The following is a 17878-nucleotide window of genomic DNA, read 5'->3' as shown; positions in this document are numbered from 1 at the left end:
GGTTGGATGGAAACTTGGTTACTGTCCCAATGCTTTTGGAGATCACTGTACGTATACAATGTATATTTTAGTATTGATATTATTTTGAGTTTATATAATACATTATTTATATTGGAATTTCAAATGTTTTTGTCACCTGGGTAATGGGTCAAACAATATGTTACCTTTGTAGAGGATTCTTTTTAGATCAACTCCTATCAGAGGATGTGTCTGACAGTTTGTACAACTCTAATACTCATACATGAAAGTGTATGTCTGCAAAGGGAATCCTTGAGGAATAATGGATTGAATTTATGTGAGCGGCTGGATCTGTCTATTGCCTTTATATGATCAAAACATAATGTGTGGATCCTTGGTGATATGCAGGCCATACTGTAGAAGATACTAAAATAACTACTGCCTTGTGCCTCGAAAAGGAGTGTCAGGAATATTATGGAAAACAACGTCTTGGGAACGTCCTTGCTTCGCTGACGTTGTGCGTCATCGGGCACGTCGAGCCTCTGTGAGGAGCCAGGGCTAGGTGGAGTAACAAAGGGTGAATAGTAGATCAGTAGGTGTTTCATTCCTCTATATATACAAAACATTCCTCATTGAAGGACTTACTTGATTTTGTACTATTGCTGGCTGAATACAGTAAACTCTGCCATGAGCTGGAAATCCTGGTTCACTCAAAGTTATTTAAAAAAAACTTTATTACATTTAGTTTTACAGGAACAGTACACATAACCAATAATTGGGGGTGCTAAGAAAATAGTTGATTTTCATGACTTCAGAGTTATAAGGAAGTTGTCGTTTTTTTTTCAATAAAAGAAGAAATGGCACACAGCACATTCGATATAAATGTAGTTTTTAATTGAATTTGGCCAAAGAATATTCAACAAAATAGCTATAAACCTAATACGTGTAAAGGTGATATACTTCAGCATCTGACAGCGCCCATGCACTGAAGTCTTTCAGCAATAACAACACAATACATCCAAAATGCGACAACAACAAGAAGTGCATTTATTCCATATGCATAATCAGACAACTGTGCAATGGTAATAATGTTTCGGATGAAATGGCTATCACAACGTCCAAAATGAAATTAATAATATCCAAAGCGCAGCCACAACGAGAAGTGCAATGCATTTAGCCAACGCCTATTAACTGTGTACACACTTGTAAAACGAACTGGCTATCACAATCTTAGTGATTATATTTATATTACAAAAATGCATGTAGGCCGACAAAACGCATGCGTCTTCTTGTTCCATCCAGATCCAGATCAGCGTGATTGAATCATGATCCCGCCACCGGACAGGTGCGGCTCTGTCAAATTCATAATAATAGATGTGGCTAGGACAGGCGCACAATATACAGAATTTCCCAACTTAATACCACATAATAATTTATCCTATGGCATATTTATAACAAATGAATCAGTTACTCACCAAGTGTTGTTTTATAGAAGGATGATGCGTCTGTTGTTGTGGTTCAGTGCAAATTAGCCTATACTTTTCTGGACATCCATGGCCTTTGTTCTTTCTGCGTGTATGGACAGGCAGGCAAGGTTGCTGAGTGGAGGGTCTGCCATTCTGTTTCTCAGGTAGGTTTTTACATGCCGCATGCAGGGGAAACTGCGCTCACGTGACACGGAGGTTACTGACAGTGTGACAGATACGTGTGACAACAAAATCTCCCGCTGGCTTCACGTTTCTGACACAGTCCACCAAAACAATATTGAGACGGTGTGCGTGGCAATGAATGTAGATTGCCTGAGGGACCTCTTCTCTGACTTTCTCCTGGGCCCCGTTGTGAACGCCGAATATGACAGCGCAGTGTGATCAATGTTACATTTACTAAGAGTCTCTTTGATCGTAGCGAAAAGTGACTCGGGATGTAATCCATCAACTGGAGTGAAATGAAGATATTCCTGAGGTCCTTACTCTCATCTATCATCAATGCAAATATCTTAGCATCTTGTATTTCACCACTTATCTGATCCCTAATCGTATTTGCCATAATGTCTAGTATTTCATTCTGTATATTATGATGCGTGTACTTAGCATTTCTAGGATTATCTGATATTTTCTGTGCAACTGTTTTGTTGAATTTGCCTATGACCTGTAAAAGGTCAAGGAAGTTTCCCTGATTGACAGCCATGTCGTTTTCTATGTCTCCTCTCTGTGAAAGTCCCTGGTATGCAGTGTAACGCAATGACCCTACAACTGCTCTCATATACTCCCTGTTGTCTCGGACTATTTTCGAATGTTCATCACTTTGTTTCATGTGAACTGTTTGCTATCTGATTGTTTCATTTGTATCACTGCTTCCTTCCCTCTCCACGCCCTTACCTGGGCTCGAACAAGGGACCCTCTGCACACATCGACCACAGTCACCCTCGAAGACTGAGTGATGTCACCCGATTGAAACGCCATTAGCGCGCACCATCGCTAGCTAGCTAGCCATTTCACATCGGTTACACATATATACAGTGAAAGGTAATAAAATACATTTCTTTCCCTTGAGCAAAAGCAGCTGTCTGTCCGGAGCTCACTGGCGCAGGAAACTCTTGGGCCGAAATAGGCTAGTTGATACAATGTTTAAATGTTGCTAGTGATAACTCAAGTCAAGAGGGAGGAAGACAGGCTGAGTAGAGAGATGAATGTGATTGAAATAACCAGAATTTTAATCAGTATATTTCCTTTTGTCGGCTTCATGTGTGCTATTTTTACTTATTTGACAATAAAAGTTTTAAGCCAAAAGCTGCATTGACCATCTCAGAGTTCCATGCACTCATTTAGGCCGTTTAGCCAATGATCACAGTGTAGTCTGCTAAATGGCATATATTATTATTATTATTATTATGCTTATGGCAGAGGCTAGTGCTTTCACAGTAGTTGAATTTTAACTTTTATATTTGTGTAATTTTTACTAAAATGTTTATGATTAACGACGTGAAACCATTGGTGAATCATAATCATATCATTTGACTAAAAATAATACAAATAAAACTAAAATGTTATTATTGAAATGGAACTGTTCCACATATGAAAATCAAAACTGACACACATTGAGGCAAATTCAACACAATACATTACTGGTGTTAAAGAAATTAAGAGAGTTGCATTCACTTTTTAAATAAAATTTTGTTTTCCAGCCCAACCCATCCCAATTGGGTTGAGGTTGAGTGATTATGGAGGCCAGATTTTCTGATGCAGCAATCCATCACTCTCCTTCTTGGTCAAATAGCCCCTACACAGGAGGTGTGTTTTGGGTCATTGTCCTGTTGAAAAACAAATAATAGTCCCACTAAGTGGAAAGCAGAAGGGATGGCGTATCGCTGCAGAATGCTGTGGTAGCCATGCTGGTTAAGTGTGCCTTGAATTCTAAATAAATCACAGACACTGTCACCAACCAAGCACCCTCACACCATCACACCTCCTCCTCCATGCTTCACGGTGGGAACCACACATGCAGAGATCATTCGTTCACATACTCTGCATCTCACAAAGACACAGCGGTTGGAACCAAAAATGTCACATTTGGACAGATTTCCCGCGGCCTAATGTCCTTTGCTTGTGTTTCTTGGCCCAAGCAAGTCTCTTCTTATTATTGGTGTACTTTAGTAGTGGATTGTTTGCAGCAATTCGACCATGAAGGCCTGATTCACACAGTCTCTTCTGAACAGTTGATGTTGAGATGGCCCTTGAAATGTTCCTGATTGACTGACCTTCATGTCTTAAAGTAATGATGGACTGTAATTTCTCTTTGCTTATTTGAGCTGTTCTTGCCATAATATGGACTTGGTCTTTTACCAAATAGGGCTATCTTCTGTATACCACCCCTACCTTGTCACAACACAACTGATTGCCTCAAATGCATTAAGAAGGAAATAAATTCAAATGAACCTTTTAACAAGGTACACCTGTTAATTGAATTGCATTCCAGGTGACTACCTCATGAAGCTGGTTGAGAGAATGGCAAGTGTGTGCAAGGCTGTCATCAAGGCAGAGGGTGGCTAGTCTGAAGAATCTCAAATATAAAATATATATTTTGATTTGTTTAACACTTTTTTTTGGTTACAACATGATTCCATATGTGTTATTTCATAGTTTTGATGTCTTCACTATTATTCGACAATGCAGAAAATAGTACAAATAAATAAAGAAAAACCCTTGAATGAGTAGGTGTTTCCAAACTTTTGACAGATACTGTATATATACAGTGCATTCGGAAAGTATTCAGACCCCTTGACTTTTTCCACATTTTATTACGTTACGGCCTTATTATAAAATTGATTCAATTGTTTTTCCCCCTCATCAATCTACACACAATACCCCACAATGACAAAGCAAAAGGTATTTAGTGGACATTTTTGCAAATGTATTAAAATAAAAAAAACTGAAATATCACATTTTCACAAGTATTCAGACCCTTCACTCAGGACTTTGTTAAAGCACATTTGGCACATTAGAGCCTCGAGTCTTCTTGGGTATGACGCTACAAGTTTGGAACGCCTGTATTTATGGAGTTTCTCCCATTCTTCTCTGCAGATCCTCTCAAGCTCTGTCAGGTTGGATGGTGAGCGTAGCTGCAAAGCTTGTTTCAGGTCTCTCCAGAGATGTTCGATCGGGTTCAATTCCGAGCTCTGGCTGGGCCACTCAAGGAGGTTTGGTTGTTCCAAACTTCTTCCATTTAAGAATGATGGAGGCCACTGTGTTCTTGGGGAACTTTAATGCTGCAGAAATGGTTTGGTACCCTTTCCCAGATCTGTGCCTTGACAATCCGGTCAAACACCTGTCTATATGTGGGGCAGCAGATAGCTTAGTGGTTAGAGCATTGGACCAGTAACCGAAAGGTTGCTGGATTGAATCCCTGAGCTGACAAGGTATAATCTGTTGTTCTGCCCATGAACAAGGCAGTTAACCCACTGTTCCCTGAAAGGCCGTCATTGTAATTAAGAATATGTTTTTAACTTACTTGCCTAGTTAAATAAAAGTATAAATTAATATTTTTAATATATGGTCCCACAGTTGACAGTGCATGTTTGGGCAAAAACCAAGCCATGAGGTCAAAGGAATTGTCCGTAGAGCTCCGAGGCAGGATTTTGTTCGATGCACAGATCTGGGGAAGGGTACTAAAAAATGTGTGCAGCATTGAAGGTCCCCAAGAACACAGTGGACTTCATCATTCTTAAAAGGAAAAAGTTTGGATCCACCAAGACTCTTCCTAGAGTTGTCTGAGCAGCCAAACTGAGCAATCGGGGGAGAAGGGCCTTGGTCAGGGAGGTGACCAAGAACCCAATGGTCACTCTGACAGAGTTCCAGAGTTCCTCTGTGGATATGGCAGAACCTTCCAGAAGGACAACCATCTCTGCACAACTTTCTGTATGTACTGTTAATGTAAAATAAAGTTATTTATTTGTATAACAAATCCCTAATTCTGTGGATTAGTTGCATCTCAGATTAGCTCTGTCTCTTGTAAGTAGGTTTAGAAGTTTGTTGAAACTGCTATAATATTGTAATTGCACTGACCATAATGATTGCTGTGATGGCTGCTGGACCTACTGATGTTCTCTTACCACGGAGGAAAACATATTTTGGACCATCAAAAAATAATCGCCTTTCAAACAAAAAACATCTACTGCACTTCATAAAGCAGAAAAAGGGAACACATTTCTGAATGGATTCATTCATGTATTTAATGGCTTTATATAATTTTACACTGTCTGCAATATTCTTCCTACAGTATGAGTAACTGCTGTATTATGTTATAGTTTTTTTCAAACCAAACAATGAAGAATAGTGGATGGTGATTGGCTTGACAATGAACCAATGGCATTGGGAAGAGAACAAACAGATCTGGAACCAGGCTAGCTAGTCTGTTCGCATTCTTATCTAAATGTGTTGCCATGGGTGCACATTGTATCCAGTTGTATCTGATTACTGGTGGTGGGAGGGAGTGGACTCTCAACTCATTCACTGTTAACTGTAATTTTTAGATAAAAAAATAGAGAAGAATCCCATGGAATCGATGCTAAATGTTATTTATTGAGCAGCTGAAAGGGTCCTACAGTATCAACCAAAAACCTCCTGCTTCAAGGTATTACCCAGAATTGCATTTTATTTTCAGCATGTCTTGGTTCACATGATTTTGTCATGTGCTGGTGTCACAGGTGATGAGTCATAATACCGTAATGTTTTCTAAACAAAGTTGTATGTGTTCTGAGTCTTTGACACATCTATGTGTTTACTCAAGATAACTGAAGCAGAAGATGAAATTGAGATTGACAATGGTATATGTCAGTATGCTTAATGTCAAACATGTTTCGTCAGTCCAAGTTGTTACTTGTCCACTTGCTCTTAGTTGGATTTAAATTCATATACAGTTGAAGTCGGAAGTTTACATACAACTAAGCCAAATACATTTAAACTCAGTTTTTCACAATTCCTGAATCCTAGTAAAAAATCCCTGTCTTAGGTCAATTAGGATCACCACTATATTTTCAGAATGTGAAATGTCAGAATAATTGTAGCGAGAATGATTTATTTCAGCTTTCATTTATTCCATGACATTCCCAGTGGGTCAGAAGTTTACATACACTCAATTAGTATTTGGTAGCACTGCCTTTAAATTGTTTAACTTGGGTCAAACGTTTCGGGTAGCCTTCCACAAGCTTCCTACAATAAGAATTTTGGCCCATTCCTCCTGACAGAGCTGGTGTAACTGAGTCAGGTTTGTAGGCCTCCTTGCTCACACATGCTTTTTCAGCTCTGCTCAAACCGTAGTCTGGCTTTTTTATGGTGGTTTTGGAGCAGTGGCTTCTTCCTTGCTGAGCGGCCTATGTCGATATAGGACTTATTTTACTGTGGATATAGATACTTTTGTATCTGTTTCCTCCAGCATCTTCACAAGGTCATTTGCTGTTGTTCTGGGATTGATTTGCACCTTTTGCACCAAAGTACGTTCATCTCTAGGAGACAGAACGCGTCTCCTTCCTGAGCGGTATGATGGCTGCATGGTCCCATGGTGTTTATACTTGCGTACTATTGTTTTTACAGATGAACATGGTACCTTCAGGCATTTGGAAATTGCTCCCAATGATGAACCAGACTTGTGGAGGTCTCCAATTACTTTTCTGAGGTCTTGGCTGATTTCTTTATATTTTCCGATGATGTCAAGCAAAGACGCACTGAGTTTGAAGGCAGGCCTTGAAATACATCCACCCCAATTGACTCAAATAATGTCAATTAGCCTATCAGAAGCTTCAAAAGCCATGACATAATTTTCTGGAATTTTCCAAGCTTGTTTAAAGGCACAGTCAACTTAGTGTATGTAAACTTCTGACCCACTGGAATTGTGATACAGTGAATTACAAGTGAAATAATCTGTCTGTAAACAATTGTTGGAAAAATGACTAGTAGATGTCCTAACCGACTTGCCAAAACGATAGTTTGTTAACAAGCAATTTGTGGAGTGGTTGAAAAACAAGTTTTAATGACTCCAACTTAAATGTATATAAACTTCCGACTTAAACTGTAGCCAATATGCTGTTCATATTGCATTTGTCTCCTGGGTATTTAGTGGTACAAAGCTAATTTATGTTGAGTTGCAAGGCCAGATGTTTATTTGTCATGGTTACTGAGCTGCCAACAAAACTGGGAGGGTGTGTATGTCTAGTTCGAAGGAAAGAAACCTGTTCCGACATTAATAGGTGTACAGTTGAAGTCGGAAGTTTACATACACCTTAGCCAAGCACATTTGAACTCAGATTTTCACAATTCCTGACATTTAATGCTAGTAAAAATTCCCTGTCTTAGGTCAATTAGGAACACCACTTTATTTTAAGAATGTGAAATGTCAGAATAATATTAGAGAGAATGATTTATTTCAGCTGTTATTTCTTTCATCACATTCTCAGTGGGTCAGAAGTTAACATGCACTCAATTAGTATTTGGTAGCATTGCCTTTAAATTGTTGAACTTGGATCAAATGTTTCGGGTAACCTTCCACAAGCTTCCCACAATAAGTGGTTGAATCTTGGCTCATTCCTCCTGAAAGAGCTGGTGTAACTGAGTCAGGTTAGTAGGCCTCCTTGCTCGCCTACACTTTTTTAGTTTTGCACACACATTTTCTATAGGATTGAGGTCAGGGCTTTGTGATGTCCACTCCAATACCTTGACTTTGTTTGCCTTAAGCCATTTTGCCACAACTTTGAAAGTATGCTTGGGGCCATTGTCTATTTGGAAGACCCATTTGCGACCAAGCTTTAACTCCATGACTGATGTCTTGAGATGCTGCTTCAATCTATCCACAATTTCCCTTCCTCATGATGCCATCTATTTTGTGAAGTGCACCAGACCCTCCTGCAGCAAAGAAGCCCTACAACATGACGCTGCCACCCCGTGCTTCACAGTTGGGATGGTATTCTTTGGCTTGCAAGACTCCCCCTTTTTCCTCCAAACATAATGATGGTCATTATGGCCAAACAGTTCTATTTTTGTTTCATCAGACCAGAGGACATTTCTAAAAAAAAAAGTATGATCATTGTCCCCATGTGCAGTTGAAAATCGTAGTCTGTCTTTTTTATGGCGGTTTTGGAGCAGTGGCTTCTTCCTTGCTGAGCGGCCTTTCAGGTTATGTCGATATAGGACTCTTTTTACTGTGGATATAGATACTTTTGTATCTGTTTCCTCCAGAATCTTCACGAGGTCCTTTGCTGTTGTTCTGGGATTGATTTGCACTTATCGCACCAAAGTACGTTCATTTCTAGGAGACAGAACGCCTTTCCTTCCTGAGCGGTATGACGGCTGCGTGTTCCCATGGTGTTTATACTTGCGTACTATTGTTTGTACAGATGAACGTGGTACCTTCAGGCCTTTGGAAATTGCTCCCAAGGATGAACCAGACTTGTGGAGGTCTACAATTTTTTGATTTTCGCATGATGTCAGGCAAAGATGCACTGAGTTTGAAGGTAGGCCTTGAAATACATCCACAGGTACACCTCCAATTGACTCAGATGATGTCAATTAGCCTTTCAGAAGCTCCTAAAGCCATGACATCATTTTCTGGAATTTTCCAAACAAGCTGTTTGAAGGCACAGTCAACTTTGTGTATGAAAACTTCTGACCCACTGGAATTATGATACAGTGAATTATAAGTTAAATTATTTGTCTGTTAACAATTGTTGGAAAAAATACTTGTGTCATGAACAAAGTAGATGTCCTAACCAACTTGCAAAACTAGAGTTTGTTAACAGGAAATGTGTGGTGTGGTTGAAATATGAGTTTTAATGACTCCAACCTAAGTCTATGTAATCTTCTGACTTCAACTGTATGTCTGCACAACAGAGAATTCTTAATAGCTTTTACAATAATGGACGCGTCTCTGTTGGGGGCTGTAAAAAAAAAATGAGGATCAAAATATAATGGGGTTGGATCTTGATTTACAGCAATAACTGAGAAGAGAAGTCATACAGGAAACACTACCTTTTAAGGAATGTAATGGAATGTCATGGAACCTGTCAGAGGGTGCAGCCAAGGTGTGAAGAAAATGTGAAAAGTACAGTAGATGACGTAGATCAATTGTTCAGTCATTCTTCAAGACACTTTATAAGACACCAGTTCCTGGACTGCTACCGATTCATTGAAGGACTTACTTTGAATTTGATACCGGTTAAATACAGTGAACTCTGTCATGAGCTGGAAATCCTGGGTCACTCAAATATGTTTTGTTTCTCTCCTCATCATCAAGGCATCCTATTCTGGTAAGACACTTCCATGGTACGCCTTCTTTTATGGTCAATCGTGACTAACTACTTTAATGTAATGAGTCATGTATCTAATAGAAAGGGTCACTGTAATCATGCCATCTCTTAGATGGGGTAGTAAGATTGTCTGTGTCCCTCTGTCTATAGTTGAATTTGAGATCAGTGTTCCTCGTGAGCCTCAACTTGCCATCGTGGGGCAGTATGTGGTCCTAGACTGCAGCTTCCCTGTGGGAAAGGCCTGGGACCTGGACAACAGTGTGATAACATGGCAGAGAGGCCTGGAGGTGATACACAGTTTCTACCACGGACAGGACCAACTGGACAGACAGAGCAGTCACTATACCAACAGAACCAGCCTGTACCACTCTGAGATGGAGAGGGGCAATGCCTCTCTCAGGCTGGACCGTACCAACCTGGGGGACAAAGGAGACTATACCTGCTCTGTGAGCACACTGCTGGGCAGTAAGACGAAAACCTTTGCCCTGAAATTAGCAGGTGTGATATCATATTAAACATGGTTTTCTGCTTTGTGGACTGAGAATTTACTGATGTACTAGAAAATGAGGAATTTGACACACTAATTAGGGTTCCTTGTGATGTACTGTATAATGCTTACTGAGATACTTGTATATTCTTTCATGCCATTAAACTATGTCCATTGCCTCTTATTTCAGCATACTACCCTGAGCCACACCTGAAGTTCACAGCATTTCCAAGATATGTGGAGCTACTCTTGACCTCACAGGGAGGGTACCCGCGACCCTCAGTGCATTGGCTGGATGACAGCGGTGATGATGTCACCAATAACACAGTCACAAACATCTCAGAGGACACACAGGGTCTGTACACTGTGTTCAGTACATTACATCTACAGGGACAAGTCAACGAGACCATCACCTTCGTCTTAAAGAACAAGGCCCTGGGACAGGAGATCAGGAGAGAGATCACACTTCACTCAGGTACATAGACAATATCCTGGATTTGAAAAACACTTGACATTGCCTCTTTACTGAACGAGAGAGAGAGAGAGAGGAGAGAGAGCGCGAGCGAGCAAGAGAGAGAAATAAGAGTTCAGTTGTTTAGACACAGTATAATCACAATGTCCTAAATTTCTGTTCACAGCAAATGAGAGGTCGTCAGTGGAAAAAGGCAGAATTTCTGGAGACAACAAGAAGAGATGGACAATTCTTGTTCCTATAGTGACATTTGTACTGTTGTTGTTTGTACTATTAATGCCAGCACTGAGAAATTACGTGCCATGGCCATCGGAGAAACCATCACCTGTCTACAAAACACCATCAGGCCCATAAGTCAACACAAACGCCTTTTAATGTACTTTATAACGGAGAAGAAGACAAGACATTTAGGAATATATAATGAATGGATCTATGGCGTCAACATGATTCTTGCCAGTGTTTGCAATGCAGCCCGTAGTATATTTCCAAGGAGTTACTGCCATAGTACTTTATAGTTCACCATGTAAATGTGGGTGCTACTTAGTTTCTTCTCAAACACAGAAATGGTTGCCAATGTATTTTTTTTTTAAAGAGAAAGAGACAAAAAGTGGAATAATACATATTTATTTAAATGTATGGATTAAGTGCATCATTTACTAGCTGCGTCTCAGTAAAGGTTGTTAAAACTGAATTCTTATAGTGAATGTACAATAGATGTACAATATATCCAGTTAAAAGGTACAGTGATTGTATTTTACTTAACCAAGCAAGTCAGTTAAGAACAAATTCTTCTTTACAATGACGGCCTACCTCGGCCAAACCCTAACCCGGACGACGCTGGGCCAATTGTGCACCACCCTATGGTACTCCCAATCACAGCCAGTTGTGATACAGCCTGGAATTGAACTAGGGTCTGTAGTGACACCTCTAGCACTGAGATGCAGTGCCTTAGACCGCTGGGCCACTCGGGAGCTCCTGTATGACTCACTCACATTTCAGACCAACCGTCTCTTCATGTCATGTTAATGGAATGTGACAACGGTTATGCATAGCCTACTGTACCTATATAGTACACACATAGTCATTTTATTATGGCACTTATGAAGCACTTAGTGGGGATATTGTGGAGACCACTTATCTACACGTGGTTTGTTATCCCATCATAAGAGTTGTGGTTGAAACAATGTTGCACTTTAACACTCATTAAGCTAGTCAAAGGGTGTACAAGCAAATAGAGGCCGATTGTCTGACTGGGAAAATAATGGTATCAATTGATGACTGTAAAGAGGCGTATCAACATTCCAAGGGCAAGGAACCTTATCAACATTCCAAGGGCAAGGAAATTACTGTTCTTAGTTTAGCTAAACATACTTTGCTTCCTTCATAGATGTTCGTTCAGAAAGTATTATTTATCAGGAAAATGTCCTAACCAAATCCATTTGTCTTAACATTTTTAGAGGAGTTGTATTGACTTTATTTCAATTTTGTTTTGACTTCAAATGAGTCAGGTGAACAGTGGAATAGAAGTCTATGGTGTTAAATGAACCACTGTATGGTCTCTCACTGACCCTACCGCCACTTGAAACGCCAAACCCGGGCAAGTCTATTCCACCAACAATCCCAGTCTCTACCAGTTCATCATAATCAAATCAAACGTTATTTGTCACATGCACCGAATGCAACAAGTGTAGATATTACCGTGAAATGCTTTCTTACAAGCCCTTAACCGACAGTGTAGTTCAAGAAGAGTTAAGAAAATATTTACCAAATAAACTAAAGTAAAAATAATGGAAAGTAACAATAAAATAACGAGGCTATATACAGGGGGTACCGAGTCAGTGTGCAGGGGTACAGGTTAGTTTGTACATGTAGGTAGGGGTGAAGTGACTATGCATAGATAATAAACAGCAAATAGCAGCAGTGTGCAAAACTAATGGGAGGGGGGGGGGGGTCAATGTAAATAGTCCGGTGACCAGTTGATTAATTGTTCAGCAGTCTTATGGCTTGGGGGTAGAAGCTGTTAAGGAGCCTTTTGGTCCTAGACTTGGAGCTCCGGTACCGCTTGCCGTGCGGTAGCAAAGAAACCAGTTTATGACTTGGGTGACTGGAGTCTCCGACAATTTTATGAGCTTTCCTCTGACACCGCCTTATTATATAGGTCCTGGATGGCAGGAAGCTTGGCCCCAGTGATGTACTGGGATGTACGCACTACCCTCTGTAGCGCCTTACGGTCAGATGCCGAGCAGTTGCAATACCAGGCAGTGATGCAACTGGTCAGGATGCTCTTGATGGTGCAGCTGTAGAACTTTTTGAGGATCTGAAGACCCATGCCAAATCTTTTGAGTCTCCTGAGGTGGAAAAGGTTTTGTTGTGGCCTCTTCACGACTGTCTTGGTGTGTTTGGACCATGATATTTAATTTGGACCCGACCACTACAGCCCCATCGATGTTAATGGGGGCCTGTTCGGCCCGCCTTTTCCTGTAGTCCATGATAAGCTCCTTTGTCTTGCTCACATTGAGGGAGAAGCTGTTGTCCTGGCACCACACTGCCAGTTCTCTAACCTCCTCCCTATAGGGGTCTCATCATTGCCGGTGATCAGGCTTACCACTGTTGTGTCGTCAGCAAACTTAATGATGGTGTTGGAGTCGTGTTTGGCCAAGCAGGCCACGCATAATCAGCCAAGATCTCCCCACAGCTTGCTCTCTTCCTTCCTTCCCCTTATCTAGTAGCTGCTCCTCACCCACCCAAAATCCCTATTCCTTCATGGACTGTGAAAGCACCTCTTCCTGTGATACGGACTTCTTCCCCATCCCTGATCCCAGGGATGAGGTCTCTTCATTCCCTCACACTAGAGCCCTCCTCCACTACTATCAACACTGATCCCTCCCTCTCTCTTTAAACTCTACCCCCTCCTCAGCTCTAAACCCTGACCTTCTCCCCTTATCAACTCTAAATCCCTCATATCCGACCCATGTGTACCCTCATATCTTCCCCTTTCTAAATACCATCTGAACCACGTCTGACTCCTCACCCTCTAAGGGCACGGCTTCATCCTCCTCTAAATGTTGTTCTTTTTCCGTGGAACGAGTGTAGCACAGCTCTTCCTTATCACGATACTTCTCCACATCAAAGGTTCCAGTATATCCTCTGGGTTGTCACACTCATCCATCTTCCCATCCATTTTGATGTCACACCAGACAACATCTTCATCATCGTCATTGACCAGTGAGGGACTGACTGGTAGGAAACCACCCTTTGGTGTGGATAGCTGATCTGAGAGCAGCAGAAGCCCAATGCTGGCAAGCCCTAAAGGATATGGAAATAAACAGGGTTAGAGGTGTTATCACCACAGGAGGTCTTATCATCACTACTCCCTCCCTTAGTCCCATGGCCTATTTGAGCACAAGGGACATGTCAGTGCTGTTTACCCAAACCAAACAGAGGCAGTACGATTATGGGTTGTTAGGTTGACAGTCACTCACCATCCATAATAGCTCTTTTGGGTTTGGACGTCACACATTTGGAGTCTGTAACGATGTACGCTGAGAGACGGGAAGCAAGTTCAGGGAGTGAATACATTTAATAAATAAACGAACACAACAAGAAAAACGAACAGCACACCAACATGATACAGAAACAATGACGACTGGGAAAGAAACCAAAGGGAGTGACATATAAAGGGCAGGTAATCAAGGAGGTGTTGGAGTCCAGGTGAGTGTCATTATGCGCGTAACGCTGGTGACGGGTGTGCGCCCTAAAGAGCAGCCTGGTGACCTAGAGGCCGGAGAGGGAGCACAGGTGACAGAGTCACAGCAGTCACATATGGAATCCTCTTCCATGAGAGATCTCCACATACGGGAGTCAGAGCCTTACATTTACATTTTCGGGAATTTAGCAGACACTCATCCAGAGCGACTTACAGTTAGTGCATTCATCTTAAGGTGTATAGGTGAGACAACCACATCTCACAGTCATAGTAAGTAAAACGTCCCTCAATAAAGCAGCCATCACCAAAGTCAGTGCTAGTAAGAACAGGCAAGTGTTAGTGCATGAAAGGTGTGTACGGATGTAAAGGGTAGACTGTACATTTCCTAGAGTGCAACATTTACCTTGCGCCAGCATACCCGTTCGCTCGGTAGGTGCATGAGTTGTGCATGGGGCCGGGGTCCTCTGATGTCACATGCAGTGAAGGAAGACCAAGAGGAGATTTAAAGATTACCTTTGATACAAGAAATTGACCAATTCATGTCAATTATTTTATTGGTCAAAGGCTGCAATTTGCTTTATTCTTTACAATAAAGAACACTGTCTATTGCATATATGCAACAGAAAAGTCCAGAGAGTGATTGAAATTCAATGAATTTCTCTTTCCATGCTCACCTGTGTGTCTGGGTTAGAGAGGTAAACTGGAAGGCGCTGAGGGAGAAGTGGAGGGCACAATCAGTTCTGGGGGTGAGAAACAGAGCCACCAGGGTTATTTTGGCTCTCCAGCATGCAGCTGTGGATCAGAACAGAATGGGTTTGCACTCAGGTCATTAATAATAATAATTTATTTATTGTGTCCTTTTTGGGAAATGTGTATTCCCAGTGAGCGCCGTCCGACACAAATGTCCATGTTGGCTCTGGCATTGATTTCAACGTCCAAACGACCAAACACCGACGTCTATAATTGGATCAGATTTGGTCCGGTCCAGCCTTGATTTCAACGTCTACCAACGTCTGGTCTAGACCGGCCTCGATTTGGCCCAAAAATAGACATCTATGATTGGTTCAGATTCATTCCAGACTGGACCAAATCTGAACCAATCATAGATATCTATGCTTCACAAGTTTGGACAGCACAGTACAGTAGAGCACAGCACAGTATATTTAGTAGCCAGCCAAATAGAAAAAGTAGTCAGCCAGGAAGTACCGGCCTGTGAAGTTTGGATATCGCCTAGGCCTAGATGATAAGGATTATTTTCTAAGTAAGAGAACCTTTAACATTAAACCGGTCATCTCTTGAGATTCAATTCATATTGTCACGTTCGTCGAAAGGAGCGGACCAAGGCGCAGCGTGTGTATAGTTCCACATACTTTATTACAAAGTGAAACTTAACAAAAAGGAATAAATGAACGTCCAGTACAGAGCGCACTTAGACACTAACTGAAAATAATATCCCACAACATAGGTGGGAACAATGGGCAAATTAAGTATGATGCCCAATTAGAGACAATGATAATCAGCTGCCTCTAATTGGGAACCATACAAATACCAACATAGAAATAGAAACTCTAGAAACCCCCCAGTCATGCTCTGACCTATGCACCATAGAGAACCCAGAGGGCTCTCTCTGGTTAGGGTGTGACAGTACCCCCCCCCCCCCCAAAGGTGCGGACTCCGACTGCAAAAACCTGAACCTAGATGGTTAGGGTGGGACACGTAACCCCCACTCAGACCGCGGATCTGGCCCTGAAGCCGGTCTGAGCGCCGTGCCTGGACTGAGCACCGAAGCAGAGGAAGGCTTCGGCCATGGAGCGGGACTGGATGCCGTGCCTGGACTGGGCACCGGCGCAGGAAGCTCTGGGCCGTGGACCATCGCTGGAAGCTCCGGGCCGTGGACTATCCCTGGAAGCTCCGGGCCATTGACCCTCCCTGGAAGCTCCGGGCCGTTGACCCTCCCTGGAAGCTCCGGGCCGTGGACTATCCCTGGAAGCTCCGGGCCATTGACCATCCCTGGAAGCTCCGGGCCATTGACCCTCCCTGGAAGCTCCGGGCCGTTGACCCTCCCTGGAAGCTCCGGGTCGTGGACTATCCCTGGAAGCTCCGGGCCGTTGACCCTCCCTGGAAGCTCCGGGCCGTTGATCCTCCCTGGAAGCTCCGGGTCGTTGACCGTCGCTGGAAGCTCCGGGTCGTTGACCGTCGCTGGAAGCTCCGGGTCGTTGACCGTCCCTGGAAGCTCCGGGTCGTTGACCGTCGCTGGAAGCTCCGGGTCGTTGACCCTCCCTGGAAGCTCCGGGTCGTTGACCGTCGCTGGAAGCTCCGGGTCGTTGACCGTCGCTGGAAGCTCCGGGCTGTGGACACTTAAGCTAAGGAAACCACAATGTGTCATTTTGTAAATTGAGTGAATTATCTCTAACAGTTTGGCTTCTCAATCAATCACTGTAGGTGGGATTGTCAGGGAAGGGGGCAGGATATTTGTGAGTCAGAGTTGCTAGGGTTTAAGACCGGTCAATAAATCACTGTGGGTGGGACTTTGAGGGAAGGTGGTATATTACCGTTTTGTCAAGAAAACATCTATTCCCTGTTGAGAAACAATATAAAACTGCAGGAAATTGCATATTTAATCATATCTTATAAGTATTACAACATTAGCTTTTATAACCTTCAACCTGTTTATCACATTTTGGACCGGAATGAGGCCCTCTTCACTACCTATTGTTCCTGCAGTGACGATTCAACATTTTCATTGAATGCAGATAATCGCCAAAAAGCAGTAGTAGCCTACCAGTATGTAAATTAGAGAGCCAAATGACCGGCTCTCTCACCGATGCGATCCGTTCAAAAAGAGCTGTTGGTTTGCAAACAACCTATCAATAGGCTACACTGACGAGTCACTTTAGCGGTCACTTGCAAGTCTCGACATGGGCTTTGAATCCTAGGAAAATACAAAGAAGACCTTTAGTTTACGTGTCCTGATGCAATACCATGGACATATAACTACGTTGTTTGATTGGTTTATGAATAGCAAAAAGGGTGTAGGAGATTCACTTTATTCAGTCAGTTCAACCCCTTTCATAAACTATTCAACATAAGCTGTTGGTCCTCAACAAATGAACAGTACGTTTCGCCCCCGACTCTGTGGCTGGCTAAAGAAATATGGAACACGCAAAAGAAAATAAATGAATGTGACACAAAACAATAATTAAGAGGAGTTGATTTTTTATTGACATGTAAGATATAAGATAAAACTTTGGTCATGGAAAACAGAGTAAAGCAGAGCAAAGCATTATTATAAACCACCTGGTCCTCTCAGCTGTATTTAAGAAGTTATCATTCCACAACCTCACCCACAACAAACCAGGGGTCATCCTCAGTCAGCCCCATCTGTCTCCGGAAGTTGGATTCCGCATCTGCATCTCCTTCAGGAGCATCAAGCAAGGGCATCATACCTGAAGCTTGTACCAC

The 17878-nt window shown here is 42.2% G+C and overlaps 1 protein-coding gene across 4 annotated transcripts; it reads left to right on the top strand.

Annotated features, from left to right (window-relative positions):
• Positions 1-5928: 5928 nt before the first annotated feature.
• Positions 5929-11445, top strand: LOC124045244 (CD276 antigen-like). Of its 4 annotated transcripts, none has more exons than XM_046364521.1 (5): positions 5929-6087; positions 9739-9767; positions 9902-10249; positions 10429-10713; positions 10877-11445. In XM_046364521.1, exons 1-5 carry the CDS (start codon positions 6026-6028, stop codon positions 11062-11064), a joined length of 912 nt encoding a protein of 303 aa, XP_046220477.1. In that variant the 5' UTR covers positions 5929-6025; the 3' UTR covers positions 11065-11445. The 4 variants fall into 4 exon arrangements, with proteins under 4 accessions (XP_046220477.1, XP_046220481.1, XP_046220480.1 ...); XM_046364525.1 differs by having other exon boundaries at positions 5962-6087; positions 9437-9751; XM_046364524.1 differs by lacking the exon at positions 5929-6087 and having other exon boundaries at positions 9214-9751.
• Positions 11446-17878: the final 6433 nt, after the last annotated feature.

Source organism: Oncorhynchus gorbuscha, linkage group LG10 (assembly GCF_021184085.1).
Source record: "Oncorhynchus gorbuscha isolate QuinsamMale2020 ecotype Even-year linkage group LG10, OgorEven_v1.0, whole genome shotgun sequence".
Taxonomy (NCBI): Eukaryota; Metazoa; Chordata; class Actinopteri; order Salmoniformes; family Salmonidae; genus Oncorhynchus; species Oncorhynchus gorbuscha.
The sequence above is the reverse complement of the archived record's forward strand: the minus strand, read 5'-3'. Positions and strand labels throughout refer to the sequence as shown.

Bases quoted from the DNA above. Each gene is read 5' to 3' on its own strand.
- LOC124045244 (XM_046364521.1), top strand. From the start codon at position 6,026: ATGTTATTTATTGAGCAGCTGAAAGGGTCCTACAGTATCAACCAAAAA. The intron at 6,088-9,738 runs GTATTACCCAGA...CTCATCATCAAG, and splicing joins CAAAAACCTCCTGCTTCAAG to GCATCCTATTCTGGTAAGAC. The intron at 10,250-10,428 runs GTGTGATATCAT...CTCTTATTTCAG, and splicing joins CTTTGCCCTGAAATTAGCAG to CATACTACCCTGAGCCACAC.